This window comes from Dermochelys coriacea, chromosome 6 (assembly GCF_009764565.3).
Source record: "Dermochelys coriacea isolate rDerCor1 chromosome 6, rDerCor1.pri.v4, whole genome shotgun sequence".
Lineage (NCBI taxonomy): Eukaryota > Metazoa > Chordata > Testudines > Dermochelyidae > Dermochelys > Dermochelys coriacea.
The window spans coordinates 66,002,258-66,021,439 of NC_050073.1; the positions used below are offsets into that span (position 1 = coordinate 66,002,258).

The 19,182-nt window shown below is 46.1% G+C and overlaps 1 protein-coding gene across 12 annotated transcripts in view; it reads left to right on the forward strand.

The window, feature by feature from the left end:
- The first annotated feature begins 6,731 nt into the window (after window positions 1–6,731).
- The window catches only part of RPAP1 (RNA polymerase II associated protein 1), a 53,256-nt gene continuing 40,805 nt past the window's right edge, over window positions 6,732–19,182 (forward strand). For 9 of the 12 annotated variants that reach the window (XM_038404650.2, XM_038404653.2, XM_038404655.2 and 6 more), the window contains exons 1-5: window positions 6,733–6,877; window positions 14,641–14,885; window positions 16,047–16,195; window positions 16,422–16,514; window positions 17,955–18,141. In XM_038404650.2, the coding sequence (XP_038260578.1) occupies window positions 14,696–14,885; window positions 16,047–16,195; window positions 16,422–16,514; window positions 17,955–18,141 (619 nt within the window). In that variant the 5' untranslated portion in view covers window positions 6,733–6,877; window positions 14,641–14,695. Of the gene's footprint in view, window positions 6,878–14,640; window positions 14,886–16,046; window positions 16,196–16,421; window positions 16,515–17,954; window positions 18,142–19,182 lie in introns of all 12 variants that reach the window. The other 3 variants (XM_038404656.2, XM_043515686.1, XM_043515688.1) reach the window with 1 other exon arrangement.

The window sequence follows — 19,182 nt, forward strand, 5'->3', positions numbered from 1 at the left end:
TTCCAACCATCACTTCCATCTTGCCTGGATTTCATTTTAGCCAGCTATTTTTTCATTCAACTGCTTATCTCTTCTAGGCCTAGAGGTCTGGGTGATGGCACTGTGTGCAGCTGACATGAAGAAGAAAAGAAGTAGAGATGCGTATCACCATGCGTATTGCTGGAGGAGGCTACAGCATCTCATGGTTTCCCCAAGGGGACTAACATATATGTAAACAGGAGGGGAGACCAGCTTGAGCCTTGTGGGACAACATGGGTGAGCAGACACGAGGAGACACAGTTGCCCATCGCAACCCTCTGAGTTCTCAAAGATGACTGAGCAAAGCCCATTTTGTGTGATTCCACAGTCAGTTTTGTGAGGTCGCTTAAGTCAGGCCTTCATGATCAGCAGTGTCAGTGGCTCTTGCCAGATCTAACAGCATTAGTGTAGTTGTACAATATTAAATACTTTCTGATGGCTTGATCCTAGTCACAATACAATATAGCTGTCACACAGGGGATCTACATTCATTACTGAGCTTCCTGCACTGAGAGTGTTGCAAAGGCAATACAATTTTACTGTATGTGTGTGTGTTCACCTCCTCTTAAGCCGCTTCCTCTGTTTTACACTCTGAATAGAAATGATGGGTTATGGTGGGAGCAGCATTTAGATCTCTATCACCCTTATCAGCTGGAGAATGGATTGCTATGATGTGGGAGACAAAGTAACAAAAGGAGAATGGGAAGAATCCTGGGGTACCTCCAAAATGAAAAGTTCTTCAGGAGATACCCAAGAATAATTTGATACAGGGAGAAAGCCCAGGGCATTAAACTATTTTAAGTTGTGTGAAATGTCAGGCTTAGGCACTTTGACAGGATTCCTTTAAAATCTGCCACAGTAGACTTAAATACATCCGTTACATTACTCAGACTTTGGCAGACAGGTCCAACGTCAGTAGCAATGAGGGAAAACCTCCTGTGCACAAGAGGATGAAATTTAGAAGCATCTATTTCATTAGTGGTATTTTGGGGTGTGTTGCCAGTAAAAAAAGTGACTCAACCATCAGTTCACAGATTTTTCCTTTAGTCATTCTGTATATTGATGAGGATGTGTTCGCCATCTGTACAAATGTAGAATTTCATCTACAGTTCTCTCCAAATCAAGTGTTTGACTTATGATGTACAGTATAAGAGAAGTAAATCCACTTTGACAACACCTTCCCTTTTGAAAGGGAGTCAGCCCTCAGGAGTGTCAGCTGTAGGCTGATATTTGAAGGAAAACTCTTTCCTAACTAGGAGTTATTTTGGGATTGTGATGGGAATGGTGATGAGGCAATGAAGATACATTAGTCTGTTAAGAGTAAATTATATCAACTTCTCCAGAAATATTATCTGAAGTTTTTGAAGACTTGTATTATTTCAGAGTCTGTCCTCATAGCCTGATAACATTATATACAGGAATCCAATAAAACAAACAACTAAGAGGAAATCCCACACTAATTCTCAGAAGCCAACATACTGCTAGGCAGATGCATTGCTAGATATGAGCAAATATTTTTTTAAAAAAATCCACACATCCCCATTCATATGTTTACATGAATTCACTTTGGCCATGAATTTTTTTTAAAGTGAGTAAGTAGAGGTTTTACTGAAAACATCCCTGGCTTACATGGGCCTATAAATCTACAACAGTCTGTTCAGTGAGGTGTACCTGTTGGGATTAGTACAGTAGGCCTGTGTTCAAATCCCCATGAAGGCTAGAGATCTAAAAGAAAAGCCATCCAGAACTCTGCAGATGGATCTCTGGGTATATATGGACATGCACACTGGCTTTGCTTGCCTCTCAATTTGTCCGACTTGCAACAAAGCTGTCACTGACTCCAGCTGTGCTCATATGGATGTGTGTAACCGGGTGTCTGCCCTGCACTGGCCCTGATAGGGTTAAAACAGCCTTGAGGGCTGCAAGGAAACAGCCAATTAGGGTAGTGGCCGCAGCCAATCAGGGCCCAGCTGGCCTATATCAAAGGAAGCTGCAGGCCAGACCAAGGGACTATGCTGCAGAAAGTTCAAAGGAGAGGACTAGCACTGTGAACAGGGTTGCTAGGACTTGCAGGCCTGAGGCCCTAGGAAGAGGGTGAAGGAACCAGAGGCAAGAGCCCAAGGTGCTGGGGCTGTGGGGAAGTGGCCTAGGTAGTTGACACTGGTGGAGAAAGAAAGGTGGGGCAGTAGAAAGCTGTTGTTTACAGGGTCCCAGGGCTGGGACCCAGAGTAGTGGGTGGGCTTGTGTTCTCTTCCCCCTCTTGCTGCTGAAGAAGTGGCCAGGCTATAGACTGCCAAGTTGCTGTGAAGAGCAGCTAGACTGTTGTGGAAGGAGTCCCTGGAAGGGGGAACCTGGATTGTGACACAGCCAGAAGCAGTGAGACTGGAACTGCAGTGAGTCTTCAGGCGGAGATGAGGATGGGAGAGCCACTACCACAAGACATACCTACTGACCAGAACTAATTCCTGAAACAGCCAGCCGGAGGTGCCAGTGTGGTGAGACAATGTGCATAACTTTAAGCATATGAGTAGTCCCGTTTGACTTCATGGGGAACTACTCATTCTTTAAGTTACACATGTACTTGTGTGCTTTGCTGGACTGGGCTATGAGTCTTCCCAGGGGGTTCATCTATCACTTTTCCTGCGAAGTGCAGAGCACTCCTCTGCAGGCTTGAGTGCCTTCATTCTTCCTAAAAGAAAAGGAGTACTTGTGGCACCTTAGAGGCTAAACACATTTATTTGAGCATAAGCTTTCGTGAGCTACAGCTCACTTCATCGGATGCATTTGGTGGAAAATACAGTGGGAATCTCCCCACGAAAGCTTATGCTCAAATAAATGTGTTTAGCCTCTAAGGTGCCACAAGTACTCCTTTTCTTTTTGCGAATACAGACTAACACGGCTGCTACTCTGAAACCTTTCATTCTTACTGACTTCAGTGGGAACTGATGGCACTTAGCCCCTTGCAGGATTGACCCCACAGTGGAGAGGGCTGACTAGTGCTGCATAAATTCCATCTTTTTGGAGGAAGAACACCCTAACTGTGGCTATATCTCCTAACCAGCACCCTTTCAGGCAGCCTGTCATCTTTTTACCGTGTTGCAGCTCTGCGACAGACTATTGGTGGACATATTGTATATCCCCACTGCCTTCCCCTTCATACAACCCTCCAAGCCCATTTCCAAGAGATTTTTGTCATTCTGCTTTCTTCCATGCCACACAATGTCTTAGAAAGAGACTGTTGTGGCCATCCCTTGATCAGAAGATGAATAGCTTCTATTACAAGGTGTTAAACTGGGGGCTTCTGGTGGGCTAGAACTAGGAATGCAGATTATCCAGGTTCATGACTGAGGGGAAGGAGTCCATAAAGTCTAATACAATGTCTTTAATTCTAAGTAAAGCATTGCAGTTCACCTCTTATGACTCCTGGAACTGGACTAGGGACATTTTGTTAGCCAGAATAATTTAACAGATGCACACAAGTAAGTAGGTACTTTATAAATTGTAAGACAAATATGAAGATGCATGGGCATGATTTATTGACAGAGCATACACTATATAGTATCTTTGATTGTATTATTAAAACTGATCATAAAAAATGGGGGGGGGGGAGAAGATCCATACAACTCTAGCAGCTCTGATAGGAAGTTGTCTTGTCTGTGAGACATTTATAATTGAATACTGAGTATTTTATAGTTTTACACCTATCTAACAAAAATATTATGGACACTTTCCCATTTCATGCCTACAGTACCTGTCACACTATGCAGACCTCAGAAGATTTGAGATAAATCAGAGATGAGATGCTTATTCCTGTTATGTCACCTTGTCCATCTCTCTTACAGCGTAGTATTGCTCTCTGCAGATTATTTGTTGTTCATGCTTTGACCAGTCTATTCTAGAGATTAAAGCCTTAGAACAAACTAAAATGCAGCCTCCTTATTTCAAATAAACTAGGGGCATAATCCAAAACCCATTGAAGTCAATGGGTACAGATTTTGGCCCTAGAAGTCAAATACCAAGCAACATAAATAACTATTTCAAACGCCATCTGTATGTCCCACACTCCCCCATCCCCAGAACAGCAGAAACTGGGAACTACAAACTAAAGGGAAGAGCCTGATTGTTCATTTAGTTTTATGCTGGTGTAACTGGAAAGGCTGCAGTGCAGAATCAGGCCTTAAGTTTCCCAGGGTGTAACTGGGAGCATGCCTCCCAGCTTGGGTACATAGACATACACTAGCTGAGCTCAAGCTAGCACACTAAAACTAGCAGTGTGAACACCATGGCACGAGCAAAAGCCCAACCCTCTCTGTCTGTACTCATGTGGCTAGCCTGTGCTGCAATGTCCATGCTAGAAGCAACATAGTTCGATGAACTAGGATCATCTTTCACACTCTCAGTTCCCTTAGCAAAGGCAAAGCACTGCTCTGCCAGCAGAAGAGCTGCACTCCGATAGGGCAGCATCAGAGGAGATCCAAAGACTCTGGGGTTTCCTTTCCTGAGAACGCACACATGTTGTTAGGCATCCTTAACATGAGGGATAAAATATAGCAGCTCCTAAGTATGCTAGATGCAGTATTAACTGCTCAACATGCAAATGCCAACAACCATGATGGCCTGAATCAGATAACATTAGTTCCAGAAGCAGGGAGTAGAAGGGCATCAGATCATTGGGTCAGAATCAGAATTGTGCCTGTGATCTCTCTACCTAGCTGGTGGGTTGAACTGTGTAACTATAGGATATTTTCTGCGCTGGCCACGCTCACTTAAAAAACACCACCACCACCAACAAAAAAATCCCTAAAAGAACTACAATGGAGGGGTTCTTAACTTTGCCATTCCTAGAAGCAGCATGGCCTGCTGGAGGACTTTAATAGCTGAGGAGAAGGAAGTTCTCTGTGAAGTGTTTTCAGTGTACAACTGAATTTCTCTTTTTGACATTTTAAATTAATCGTGACCTAGGTTTTAAGCCAGGAAGCATCCCAAATCTGCAACGCTAGTTGCCTGCCAGGAGACCATGGGCTGGTCCTAATATGCATATAGATTTACATGTTTTAGTAATTGATAGGTTTCAGAGTAGCAGCCGTGTTAGTCTGTATTCGCAAAAAGAAAAGGAGTACTTGTGGCACCTTAGAGACTAACGCATTTATTTGAGCATAAGCTTTCGTGAGCTACAGCTCACCGAAGAAGTGAGCTGTAGCTCATGAAAGCTTATGCTCTAATAAATTTGTTAGTCTCTAAGGTGCCATAAGTACTCCTTTTCTTTTAGTAATTGATAAACGCACACCTCCAATATTTGCTTTTACTTTTTATCCTCCTTTACAAGATGAAAAGAATGTCTGCAGGATTTTAACAATCAACTTAGTTCAGACCCTGGAGGGACAGGGTAGCTATGAGGAGCAAATGAGGATGCCACAGTGTGGGCATCCCTGATCTAAATCCTTTGGCATTTATAATCCCACCCCCACACAATACATCTACAAAGTGGAAAAAGATGACAGCTGAATAAGCTTCAGCTCTAAGGGCAGTTACTCCTTTTCTGTAGGTAACAGCTTTTCTGTTTTTATTTATTTTTTTACTCTGTCATCAACAGAAGTTGGTCTAATAAAAGATATTACCTCACTTACCTTCTCTAATATCCTGGGACCAACACAGCTACAACACCCCTGCAAAAAGCAATGGACGTTAAACAAATAGTCAGTTATTCTCCTGTTGCTATAGACACCTTTTCTCCTCTAGTGTTTCCAGTCTCCCACCTGCAAACACCTTATAACAACATAAAAAGCAAGATTGTAAATTTGCATAATTCTAAAAATATTTATATAAATCCATGCACAAGTATTAAAACTCTCTGTCCTTAAAATTCATGTATTGAATACCAGGAACCGGACTTGGGGCAAGCTACATCATGAGAGGATTCAGGGAACTATGTGAGTGGCATCGATTTTTAGTGCCACTGTCTCTCAGGGAACCTGCAGGCGAGCACTAGCACGTTTGATGGTTTTTGGCAGTAGCTAGTGTGCTACGCCAAAAAGCAGCTGTCGACTGGGAGAAGCAAGAGACTTGGTAGCTCTTCAGGGGCGTACCTAGGAAATCATCTTAAATTAATATTCCTTGCCACGACCTGCAAATCCTACCTATTGCAAGGGGGGAATTCGGTCCCCTTTACTGCCCCTGCCTCGGCTCCGAATGTTTACAGATTCATGCACAGGTTTAACTTTAGGCAGGGGAGCGACCCGGCTAAAATCCCACGCGCAGGAAGTTAAGCCTCTCCCCAGGGGTTTGCGGGCTGGCTGGGGGCCACAGTGGGTGTCTCCTCCCTTCCTCTGTGAGCGGGGCTCTGGCCCCCGGGGAGCGCGAAGACCCCCCTTGGCTGCTGTGCGGGGGGCTCTAGGCGGTGGCGGGAATGGCCGTGCTGGGCTCGCGCGGGGCAGTGGAAGGAGCCAGGCACGCGCTGCCGCGTACAGGCGCGAGGCAGAGCCCAGCCGGCAGGGACACGCTGTCCGGGTGCGGGAAGGAGGGGCCTAGCCACGTGCAAGTCTCACTGGCGGGCGCAGGCTGCGGCTCCCAAGCCGGCGGTGACTGACAACCGTGCGTCAGGGAGGCGGGACTCCCGGAGACATACGCCGCTGGCGTCACACGTTCAGACCCCAGAGCTACATCGGCCCACGTGAGCCGCCGGCCTGCTTGGGGCTATTCTTCTCCCACGGCTCCAACATGGCGGCGGTGGGCGGAGACCAGAGCTTTGGAAACCGCTCTAGCTCGGGGTGAGAGGCCGCGGGGCGGGGCGGAAGTGACGAGCTTCGCGGGGCGGAAGTGCTGCGGCTGGCGGGATGGCGGGGGCAGCCCACATGCGCAGGTCAGTGTCAGCCCGTGGCTAGGGCTGGGGCTTGTCCTGGGCCGTTCCCCTCGGAGTGGCGGGGAGCCGCGTTTGCCCAGGGGGCGAAGGACGGGGCTGAGTGGGGACAAGCAGCAGGGGCGGGTCTCCCACTCCTCAGGCGGCACGGATCCGCTCTCGCCCTGGGCCACTGCTGCGTGGGCAGCAGTAAAACCCCCTTGGGGGTGTATGTGTGTCCGTCCGTCCGTACTGCGCCCGGGAAGCGTGTGTCAGAAAGTTTCGCTTCTTTCCCTGCTAGCAAACCCCCCCTGGCTCATTCCGGAGCGGGGCGACCTAACGCTGCCCATCTCCTTACTTCCCTGTCCCCAGCAGATCGCAGCCAGGGGCCAGCCCTCCCCGCCGCCCCCCACCACCCGGAGACACACACACGGGCCTAGCAACCACCCAGAAACACAGTGGGTCGCAGTAATTGTGTGGCAGGAGTGTGGTGGGTGAGAGCCGGCAAAAGCCTGAGAATTAGGGTTATCCGTTCAGAGATAAATTGGAGGTGAAACGCAAAGGGAAGGAAAAATTCTAACCCCCCGCCTGGGGACCCTTTAAGGGACATAAAAGTGCTAGTGGCGATTATATAGGCCTTTTCTGCTCTTACTGAGGAATTGGAGTTGCTGAGGATATGTCCACACTGCAATTAAAAACCCACAGCTGGTCCCCTGCCAGCTGACTCAAGCTTGTGCGGGTTCTGGCTAAGGAGCTGTTTAATTATGGTGTAGAAGTTTGGGCTCAGGCTGGAGCCCAACATATAGGATCCTGCCAGGGCTGAGGGTCCCACAGTTTGGGCTTGAGCCCATACCACAGATAAACAGCTCCTTAGGCTGAGCCTGAGTCAGCTGGCATAGGCCCCCAGTGGGTATCTAATTACAGTGAAGACATATCCTCAGTTACTGTCTTGGACACATGTTGACCTAAAGGGACATGTAGTCACAAATGTAAGAAATAAAGCTTGCTCGGACATCAGTTTTGCCCTGGCTTATGAATGTATGTTGGAATGTAATGTATGTTTAGATTTACAACAAATAGTTGAAAAACAGGCACTTATCCTGAATTTTTGGTGCCATGGACAATGTTTTGAAAGCACAACAAACCATTAACCACCCCCTTCCTCCAACCAGCAGCATCCTCCAGCACATGCAGTAGCAATACATTTGACCATATGGTGAATATCGCTATATAATCATAACTAACCTGTGTGAGAGTTATTTTGACAAATTATTTTTCAGACCAAGAGCCATGTACTTCTACAGGTTCTAACCTAAGTCTATTTTTATAATCGGTCTCAAAATCCTCACATAGAATGACTTGTATACTAAAACCCTATCAGTGCTGTGTACTCTGAAAAAACTGCTGAGTACTTTAGTTTATTCTAATGTAATCTATTAACAGCAGATCTCTACCTTTATTTTAACATTTGGCCCTCTCCAGTAACTCTTGAGGCTTTCCTTACCCCAAAGATCCAATCGATAGTGTAGGGGCACTAATTTTTCCTAAGGTACTCGCTGTTACCTGGTCCAAATGCAGGTAATAAATATTCTGTGACCATATAAACCTTGGTTTTTCTCCTGCAGGTGGCCCATTCAGCAGGTCCTCTTCCAGGGTTAGACTGGTTATAGCCCAGGATATTTGGCTATATTGTTGATTACAGGCTACAATTACCACCTCCCCCCCCATCCCATAGCTGTTGTGGAGTTTTTTTTGTGTCAGTTGCCACAGTCTCTAGAATGAAGAAAGCCTTTAATAAGGGGCAGAACAACATAGTACACATTGGTCTAGTAGACAGATAAATAGCTCAGTTAGTCTTTCATTGACATTGATTTAGAGCACTAAGGCTGTGGCCTTCCTTGATCTCTGCACTGCAATGAGGGAGGCCTGCCTGAGTGCAATTCTCTGCCTTTCTCCATTCACTCCCCCACTTCAAGGCCAGCAGGATAGGGCTGGAAGTATAGTGGGGAGAGTGTGCTCAGCCTCTGGTTGGAGGAAGCACCTTATGTTGCCCTATAGTGATCCCTTTGTCTGATTTAGGAGTTGTGATTGAGGGGCAAGTCCCTTATGGTCCACTTTGGTGACTAAACTGGTAATCTCCATTGAAAGGAGTTAACAAAGTCATGTTGGGGATGGGGAAGATAAGAGATCTTGGGGTTCAGAGACTCCTCACAGTCAGAGAGGAATTTTCCTACACTCCTGTATGGCGTGCCCTTCCTCATTTATTAGTCACATCTAGGTCAGAGCTGCTGTCTTGCCACTTACAGGCTGCTTATAGTTTTTCTTCTGTTCACACTCCTCCAGTATAAGCACAGTTCATCTGGCTCCTAATCAGAAATCACTATGGGAGTGGCTCACATCAAATCAGCACAATATTTTCAGGCAAATGTCTTAAACTGACTTGGTACCCATCACAATAATTAGGAGGTGAATTTAGGAGTTGCTGGAAGAAATTTTCTAAGTATGGGATGCTCCAGTAATGAAGTTGTATGCTAAACAAAAACCTCCCAAATCAACAACTTTCAATTGTTTTGTATCCAGTGAGAGGAGCAACAGATGGACCTGCTCACTTAACAGACTTTAATACTGATTCTGGGAAGTTTTGCAACTCTTAGAAACATACCCATTTACCATTGTAATGGTAAATATTGTCTCATCATTAGGGCCCTACCAAATTCACAGTCCATTTTGATCAATTTTATGGCCAGAGGATTTTAAAATTGGTCAATTTCATGTTTTCAGATGTTTACATCTGAAATTTCAGGGGTGTTGTAAGGGGGTCCCTTTTCTGGTAGTGGGGATTTGCAGCTAGGAGCTCCCCCAGCAGCAGGGGGAAATCACAAGCCGCCTCCAGCTGCAGAAACCTCTGGGGCTGCTGCCCAGCCCCACAGCTTCCTGCAACAGGGGAGGCACCTGCAGGTGGGTCTGATCTTCCCTACCCCCAGAGATGCCATGCAAGGGAAGGACAGGTCCTGTCCCAGCAGGGACTCACAGCTAGGAGCCCCCTGGCTGGGATGCTTCCAGCATCAGTGGGAGATCAGACCCATGTCAACAAGCCTCTATCAGAGCTTCCTGTAGCAGGGAAAGGCACTTGGAGGTGGGTCTGGTCTCCCTCTGAGAAGGGTTGTGCGAGGGAAGGACAAGTCCTGTCCCTCCCCAGCCTGATGGGGACTTGCAGCTAGGTGCTCCCAGCAACAAGGGGGTGATCAGATTTCACAGGAAAGGGTTTTTTCATGGTCAGTGACACCTTTTTCAGGGCTGTGAAATTGGTAGGGTCGTACTCATCATCTACAGCAAAGATGCATATATCTACTTTTGGTGACAAATATGGCTTCGACTAGCCCTCCTCCCCACTCACATGCTTGGTGATCCTAACAGAAGAGACAGGGTTGACTGAGTTCAACACCTGTAACAAAACATGGTTGATCTCCTACACCTGTTCCCATCCCCCTCTCTCACATCTAGTAGAAAACACTGGTCTCCAGGATGTTTATAGACCATTACATTCTATCCACAATATTGGTAGGTGTTTTACCAAAAATAATTATAATACAAATTTTTATATATGGACACTTCTAAGTGTGTCAGATACCTGTGTATTAAGGTTCTTCTTGTAGTGCAGATGGAGGCCTGAGTTGCAAGGCGATTGGAACCAGTCTTTAAGGCCCTGCTGCACTGGGTTCAGAGCTCCACTAGCAGTTAAATATGGTTACTGCTGGTGATGTTCTAGCATGCTTTTTCTGACAGCTGTGAGAAGGGCTTTCTTACTTTCTGACAGCTGTGAAAGCCAAACTGTACAGCAGTGTACCTGTAGGTAGTCTGGTGAATGGTCTAGAACAGGGGTGGGCAACCTATAGGCCGCATCCAGCCCGCCAGCCGTTATAATCCAGCTCTCGAGCTCCTGCTGGAGAGCGGGGTCTGGGACTTGCCCCACTCTGGTGCTCCAGCCGTAGAGCAGGGTCAGGGGCTGCTCTGCACGGCTCCCGGAAGCAGTGGTATATCCCTCCTCCAGCTCCTACGCATAGGGAAAGCCAGGAGGCTCTGCTCCGCACGCTGCCCCTGCCCCGAGCGCCACCCTTGCAGCTCCTATTGGCCGGGAACCACGACCAACGGGAGCTGCAGGGGCGGCGCCTGTGGACAGGGCAGCACGCAGCAGAGCTGCCTGGCTGTGCCTCTGCATAGGAGCCGGAGGAGGGACATGCTGCTGCTTCCGGGAGCTGCTTGAGGTAAGCGCTGTCCAGAGCCTGCATCCCTGAGCCACCCCCCCCACCATGCCCCAACCCTCTGCCCCAGCACTGATCCCCCTCCTGCCCTCCAAACCCCTCGGTCCCAGCCTGGAGCACCTTCCTGTATTCCAAACCCTCATCCCCAGCCCCATCCCAGAGCCTGCACCCCCAGCTGGAGCCCGCACCCCCAACCTCCTGTCCCAGCCCTGATTCCCCTCCCGCACCCTGAACTCCTCATTTTCATAGATACTAGGGTCAGAAGGGACCATTCTGATCATCTAGTCTGACCTCCTGCACAGTGCAGGCCACAGAATCTCATCCACCCACTCCTATGAAAAACCTCACCCATGTCTGAGCTATTGAAGTCCTTAAATCATGGTTTAAAGACTTCAAGGAGCAGAGAAGCCTCCCTCAAGTCAACCATGCCCCATGCTACAGAGGAAGGCGAAAAACCTCCAGGGCCTCTCCAATCTGCCCTGGAGGAAAATTCCTTCCCGACCCCAAATATGGCAATCAGCTAAACCCTGAGCATATGGGCAAGATTCACCAGCCAGATACTACAGAAAATTCTTTCCTGGGTAACTCAGATCCCATCCATCTAATATCCCATCTCAGGGGTTTTAGCCTATTTACCCTGAATATTTAAAGATCAATTATTTACCAAAATCCCATTATCCCATCACACCATCTCCTCCATAAACTTATCAAGTAGAATCTTAAAACCAGATAGATCTTTTGCCCCCACTGCTTCCCTTGGAAGGCTATTCCAAAACTTCACTCCTCTGATGGTTAAAAACCTTTGTCTGATTTCAAGTCTAAACTTCCTGGTGGCCAGTTTATACCCATTTGTTCTTGTGTCCACATTTCTGGCCCCACCCCTCAGCCTGCAGCCCCAACCAGAGCCCTCATCCCCTCCCACACCCCAACCCCAATTTTATGAGCATTCATGGTCTGCCATACAATTTCTATTCCCAGTTGTGACTCTCGGGCCAAGAAGTTTGTTCATCCCTAGTCTAGAATGAAGGTATTGGGGAAAACATAATCCTGTGCACGCTAGTCAACTACTCCTGCCCACCTGCTAGCATCAAATGTATTTAAACCATTTCTGACTCTTCCACACTTACAAATGCACAAAACTGGGGAAGCTGGTTACAACATGTCTGTCTCTTGACCCAGTTACAACATGGATGGAATCGGGAATGTGGGTGTTCAAGGCTTAAGCCTGGTTCCAGAACAAGGTTAAATTCCCATCCACACTATAACTCTGATGAGATATTGTAACTCATCACTCCAAGAGGTGGTAGTTACACCCATGCTGAGGGGAGTGGCTTTCACTTGTTCCAGAAACCCCTCTCTCTTTTTCAATGTCTTTTGTGGCTGGCTTTCACCCCACAGTGTCTGATGTTTCTCTCTGGACTGTTCTAAAGCGCCTATGTGGCCCCATTTATTTTCAGATGGTGTGAGTAATGCACAAAGTACCCAGGTAGGCTTGTGTAAATCTGGGTGTTGAAGGCAGGGCAAGGATGGAGGAATTGGTGAGGAATTTATTTGAAGGGCATCTGCAACGCATTTTGATTCTAGCCGATTTGTTTCTGATATTCAGTACCATTGTAATTTGGGCTCAGATGGTCTTTGAAGTCCATTACGGTAGAGCATGAAGCACATGGTTTCTGCTCTCATGTGGTGCTGCTTATGCATATCATAGGGGGAACCAATCAATCAAAATGAGATTTTTGCAGCCCTTGCTGAGGCAGAGAGCTCCATAAATAAACTACAAGCAAGTGTGCTTATGTCATGAAGTGAAGAGGGAAGAAGTGTCTAAATAAGTCACAGGTGTTGCAGTATTGTTGGAAGGAAGCCAGATTGTAAGGCAGCATTCTGCCTTCTCCCTTTAAAGGCAATCCAGCACCAATACATGCTGATTTGTTATATAAAATCATGCTCTCTTGTGTTTACAAAGAACATAGCACAGTGTTACCTCCCTATTGCCTAATATAGGGCAGCCTCATTCCAGGGCCCCAAAAACCTACCAGCAGCCACTCGTGGGACCTTTGCTGGCAGTCGCAGAGGAGAAGCCAAGGAATTTCCCTCTGGCTTCTAGAGGTGGTTGTGTTGGCAGGGTAGCGTAGGGAAGTTCATCCTGATGTTGCCTATGCTGTACCTGATCTTGGCCAAAAATAGAGGATACCACTCTATGATTGTTGAGTTGGCAACTGTCACAAGCATTAGGCCATTGTGTTCAAACTTGGGTGTCTAAAATTTGGCACCTAAATTCTCCTTTAGGCGTCAGACAAAGGGGTCTGAGAGTCAGAGGTGTTGAGCACTCACAACTACCATTGAAATTAATGGGATCTGTGGGTCCTCAGCACCTCTGAAAATCTTCTTTATTAGGTGCCTAAAGATAGGGAAAAATGTTTAGATTCAAGTGGCTAACTTCCTGTCTTTTTTCAAAATAGAGAGTTTTTACCCCTCCCCCGCCCCCCCAATGGCTGCATTTATATTGGTCTGTGGATAAAGAACAGTGAGAGAATAGGATGTATCTATCCCTACTCTAATGCCATTGAAGTCAATGGTGTTATACCGGAGTGAACTATGTCCCCTATTCCACCTATTTCCTTCCAATAGATTCAATACAGGTGATTCATATATTTCAAAAACAGATTATTTAGATTGTAAATATAGAGTTGAGTTATTTCGTATAATATCCTTCTTCTCAAACATTAAATCCCAGGCAGAAGGCCAGTGAGAGAGGGAGGGCAAAATTAAGAGGAATAATCAAGGGAGAAATCACTTGTCAGGTGAGATTTGAGTAAGATGGAGAGTGAAAGAGGCAGAAAGATATAGGAAAGTTGTTTCAGTTTTCAGGAGCTGCAGAGGAGATGGCTCTTGCACCAAAGGTGGACAGAGAATGGTAAGATTCTGAGAGGAGGCTAGATGCGTGGAGAGAGGTGATTGATCCCAAAGAGGGGATTTTATGTTTGTTTGCACCTTCTGAGTGACTTTGCACTAATTTTGGTGCTGAAGTAAGATAAATCCAACTACACCACTGTGGGCCTCACACTAACAGCCTCACACAATTAAAGGCTGCATGCAAAGTTTGTTTTTAAATATCTTGAAAAGAGCAGTGCCTGTTGGACTGATGGTGTTTTGCTCACAAATATCTGGCAGAGCAGGTGTCTGCTTGTCTGGTAGCACATTGACTGGTAGTGAAGACAAGGTAACAGTTCATTTGCACCATTAATGGGAAGTTTCAGAGTAGCAGCCGTGTTAGTCTGTATTCGCAAAAAGAAAAGGAGTACTTGTGGCACCTTAGAGACTAACAAATTTATTAGAGCATAAGCTTTCGTGAGCTACAGCTCACTTCATCGGATGCATTAATGGGAAGAACAGTGTTTGGGGTGATTCAAGAGGGTGGGGTACTGCAACAAGAGTGCGGGAGAGCTGTGTGTGTCAGAAGGAAATGTTTGGGGGGTTTCCTCCCCAGAATCCAAGTCTCTAATTTGTTTCCTATGTGTGCGCCAGGTACCCTGGGAGTGACACACAGCTCTAGGGCAGGCAGCAAGAGTCAGGAAGCAGGATGTTGTCAAGGCCAAAGCCTGGAGAGTCTGAGGCAGATCTGCTGCGATTTCAGAACCAGTTCCTGGCAGCAAGAGCTTCCCCGGCAGTGAAGGTCGTGAAGAAAGCAGACAAGAGGCGAGGAGCTGGTGGCAGTGGAGATGAGGAGAGACCCCCACTGCAGGACAGCAGGGATGTGGTGATACTAGAAGGTAACTTTCTTTGGGGTGTCTTTATTTTATGTTAATATGGACATCTTCCCCCTTTATCTTTTGGTAATCACTCCCACCTCAGCACTTGTATGCTTTATGTCTTCTACCTCCTTGCCCTCAACATCCATCTGCTTTTCCCCTGCATTTGTATCCTGCTTGTGACATTCTTCATCCTTACTCCTATATCTAGGGTAAAGTGCTCCTCTTATGACCTGTGCTTTTGCTTGCGCCTGTCCTCCAACAGCGTCCATCAGAGTTATCCCTGCAACACACCTCTGCCTCAAGTGCAATCTTGGCATCATACATCCATTCTCCCTGCAATATCCCATTTGCTTGGACTTTGTATTTGTAGTTGCTATCTCAGCTGTCTCATGTGCATAGCACAGCTGTTTTACCTGGCATTTAGGTAGGTAAAACCTAAGCGCCTCTGTTTAATTCTCCACACATTCCTGCCAGCATCCAGCTGTTTTAGTGCGTTATACATTCCTTCCTCTAACATCCATCAGTCTGCCACTGCACTGATAACTATAACCAGTTCTGTAGTACCTTTGATCATCTAAGTTCAAGGTGCTTTTAACATCAATAACATCCGTGATTTAAATCTCACAGCCGTTGGTGAGGTAGAGAAATATTGTTCCCACTTTTACAGGTGGAAAGACTGAGGCATTGACTTGTTCAAGGTCCCGCAGTGAGTCATTGGCAGAGTTGGGCCTAAAATCTTGGTCTCTGGAATCCTCAGCCTGTGCTCTAACTGCAGAACAGTGCTTCCTCTCTGTTTCAGTGTGTCTTCTTAGCATTTCTGTGTATTGCCCTTGTACCTATAGCTTTCCCTTGTGACCCGCAATCTTGAACTCGGTGCTCTTCCCTGTGCCCACAACTCTTTAAAGCCTTTCCGCAGGAGTGATGCCTGTAAATAAATCAGCAATAAAACCTTTGACTATGTAAGTTCAAACTCTCTGCTTCCCAGAGAAGTTGAGAATTCTCAGTTTGCTTCTTCATCATGTTCAATTCTTGCCAAGGTAATAGGCACCTTAAAATACCAGAGCAAGATTCCCTAGTACATATCTAACCCCTTTAAGATATGAGTAACTCCGTGCATCATAAATAACCTCATGGAATGTGTATTGGGGTTCTTTTGTTGGTTTTTTTTTGCCTCTTCAGACTTTCCTGATGTGCTCCCGGCCCTAACTCCAGCACCCCCAAAGAAGTCCAAGTTCAAAAATGCCTGTGTCTGCTTTGATGATGAGGATCCAGAGGAGAGATTGGATTGTCAGGATCGACACATCACAGCAGTCTTCAGCAAAATCGTTGTGCGTTGTGTGTTGTAATAGTATGTCAGGTTGCTGTGAATAGAGCACTAGGGAAGGCGGGAGGGAGTGTTATCAGATGGGAGGAAGCCCTTGCTGTCCGAGAGTGTGGTGAATCCAGTAGCTGTGGCATTGCAGTATCCTGGAGCACGCTGAGAAGAGCGAACAGTTTGTGTGTGCACATGCAAGAAGCAGTTTGTTTAGTTCCTTCTGTTTCTCCTGTCTTTAGGAACGAGACACGAGCACGGCAGCTGTGACCATGCCAGTGCCCACTGGAGACCCGTTTCCCAGAGCGTTTCACCGGTCTGAAATAAAAAATGAGGTCAGAAATGCAGCTTCATCCAAGTCTTCCCTCGCTTTCTTCTTTAACTACCAGAATTTCCCACTGTAGAGCAGAATGCCTGGCAACAGTATTGGTGCTTCTCTGTGCTATAAGCAGGCAGCTGAGCATGCTGGAGATCAGGAGCTAACTCGCATATCTACTGAATTTCCTCCTCATCACAAGAAAGAGCTGTACTGCCAAATCAGAGTCAGGGGTTGCCTTGTATCCTACAACTAAATGAGATTGAATTCCCCTAATCTAGAAAGAGAGAGGTCACTTCAGAGCTGTTTGCTGAGGAAGCGTGGGAGAATCCAGGTCTCACCGTGTACATGGCCTGTTTTGTTTTTGTTTTTTAACCAGAGAAAACACCATACTCTATTAATAAATAATGAAAGACTTTAACAATAGGATTTATACTAATTCCCATGGGGGTGGCACTTCTTCACAAACCCTCTTGTGAGTTCATTTTCATTGGTATCTGTTGCAGCTTTGTGAGTTTTGATTTTGTTTGGCCTGAAATCTGCTAGAGAAGCTAGAATCAGACGCAGTAGCTTCTGTCAACCTAGTTTTGCAGTAACAGGAGGTGCAGGCTAAGAAAACAAAACTGAGCAAGAGCAGAAGCCAGTTTCTGGGGCGATGACACAAGATGGATGTGCTGGTGCATCTGAAGAGATGGCTTTTTAGAAGGAAGATTATTAAAAAGAAGTAGCTTCTATTAAACCGCCAAGTTTGTTACTATAAATATGTAAGCATATGGAAGCAATTTCTTAGAGTTTTATTTTAATAGGCTCTCATTTTTTAGGCACTCTTCTCCTGTCACTGGGCAAGAAAAGTGCAGGAGTCCTGTTTCGTTAGTGTGCATGGATTCCCTATATATCGATGGGAATACAGAGTCTTGCCTTCCTTAGCACAAGCAGAGCATTAATTTAGCCAGGATTATTTTAGCATCACTCGCCCACTTATTACTGTGTAAATCTTCTCACCTCACTGCAGGCCAATAATCTTGTAAGAAGTGTGTTCCAAGCATGTGGTGAGTACAGTACAACCCCCACTTATCCTCAAAAATGCAAAGCGCTCATATAAACAGGATTTCAGATTAAATGGAGATTGTGAGCTGTTGTGCTCATTGATATTGAGGTGTATCTGCTTTCTGATTTGCCAGAAATCACCTATAATTAAACCCAGTTGTTTCTAACCAGCAAACAATGAGGGCAATTATTTTTCTCCTTCTGTTCTACCTTCAAACAATACAGTAGAAAACTGTTGTGCATGTGCAGGAGAGAGGGAAGACACTGGTATTTATTTCCCTCATAAATGTCCTGTTCCAAACTCCTTGTTTTGGAAACACTTTTGTAGAGCGTATAGATGGTTGTCTGTGATAGGAGGGTGGGGACGTCTGGAGAAGAGGTAGTGTTGATCTGGGAATTTATCTTCCTACAGGTGAAGGTGGAATCTGGAAGAAAAAGTATCTTTGCACAGAAGATAGCTGCTAAGAGAGCAGCTGAAGAGGCCGTGACAGCTCCATCTGCTGTTGAGACTAGGCATACCCATGGAAGATTAGCATTTCCAGGTGCCATGTGTTCCCCTGGATCAGCAGAGGAGGAGCCACTCCACAGCACTAAGGATGGTGAGTCATGAAGCCTCTGTCTGTCTCAACTGTCATACTGAAATGGCTGCCACTAATGTAGATTGGGTTGTTCTTCGGTGTGTCTAATATTAGATGTCAGATGGTCAGCTGTATTGATGGGAAGCCTAGGGTTTCTTCTGATAGGCCGTTCCGCCCACACTTGACTCCTCTCCATCTCTCCCCCCTTACCCCTCAAATACTCAATACACAAGGCTTTCAGCTGCTGTGGAGACAGTACAAAACATGTTTGGTACTATTACAGAGATATTACTTAAAACTGTTTGAAGAGCGGTCCAATGCCTGCAGGATTTCCAGTTTACAGTATTAGGGATGCTCTGGTATTGTATGGAGCAGATGGAATGTGCTGTTGTTCCAGACAAAAAGAATTGAATCCTTGAGACCATGTCCTTGTGGGGTAGACCATGGACCAGTTGAAGGATCGAAGTCACTATCTGATAAAATGAGAATTTTATAGCACTGTTAGGCTCATTCCATTTAACCCTTTTGTTAAGAAGGGTGTTAGATTGGCAGATAAAGAGAGAGCTGGGGTTTGCTCAGGGCATGATCCTTCTGCATACTTAGAGCTCTGACAATCAAGGAGAAGAAAATCAGTAGATTAGCAGTCCCCAACCTTTCAAGGCAAATGTCTGTTTAGCAGACTTTCACCTGTTAATGCCATTCACTTGCTCTTTGTTTATGTGTGCTGTAATCTGCAGTGTGGTTTGGGTAGTGCTCCATCTTTTACAATCATGAGAGCAGTATGAGTGTTGGAGATTGCAACAGGAGATGGACAGGATGGGGGCAGTGGCGGTGTACCAGGGCTTAGCAGAGGACTGACATTAAACCTGGAGCAGGAACCTAAAAGGCAGGTAACAGTGGCTGCGAAAACTGGAATAGGTTATATTCTCTGTTATCTTGGATAGTAATCCATTGTTAACTACTGTTTTTATCTGAAAAAACTGGAAAGTAATTGATTTCTGTGCAGTGGCATGTTTTTGATCTGTTCAGATTTGGATGAATTAATAATGCTATAGACATTTG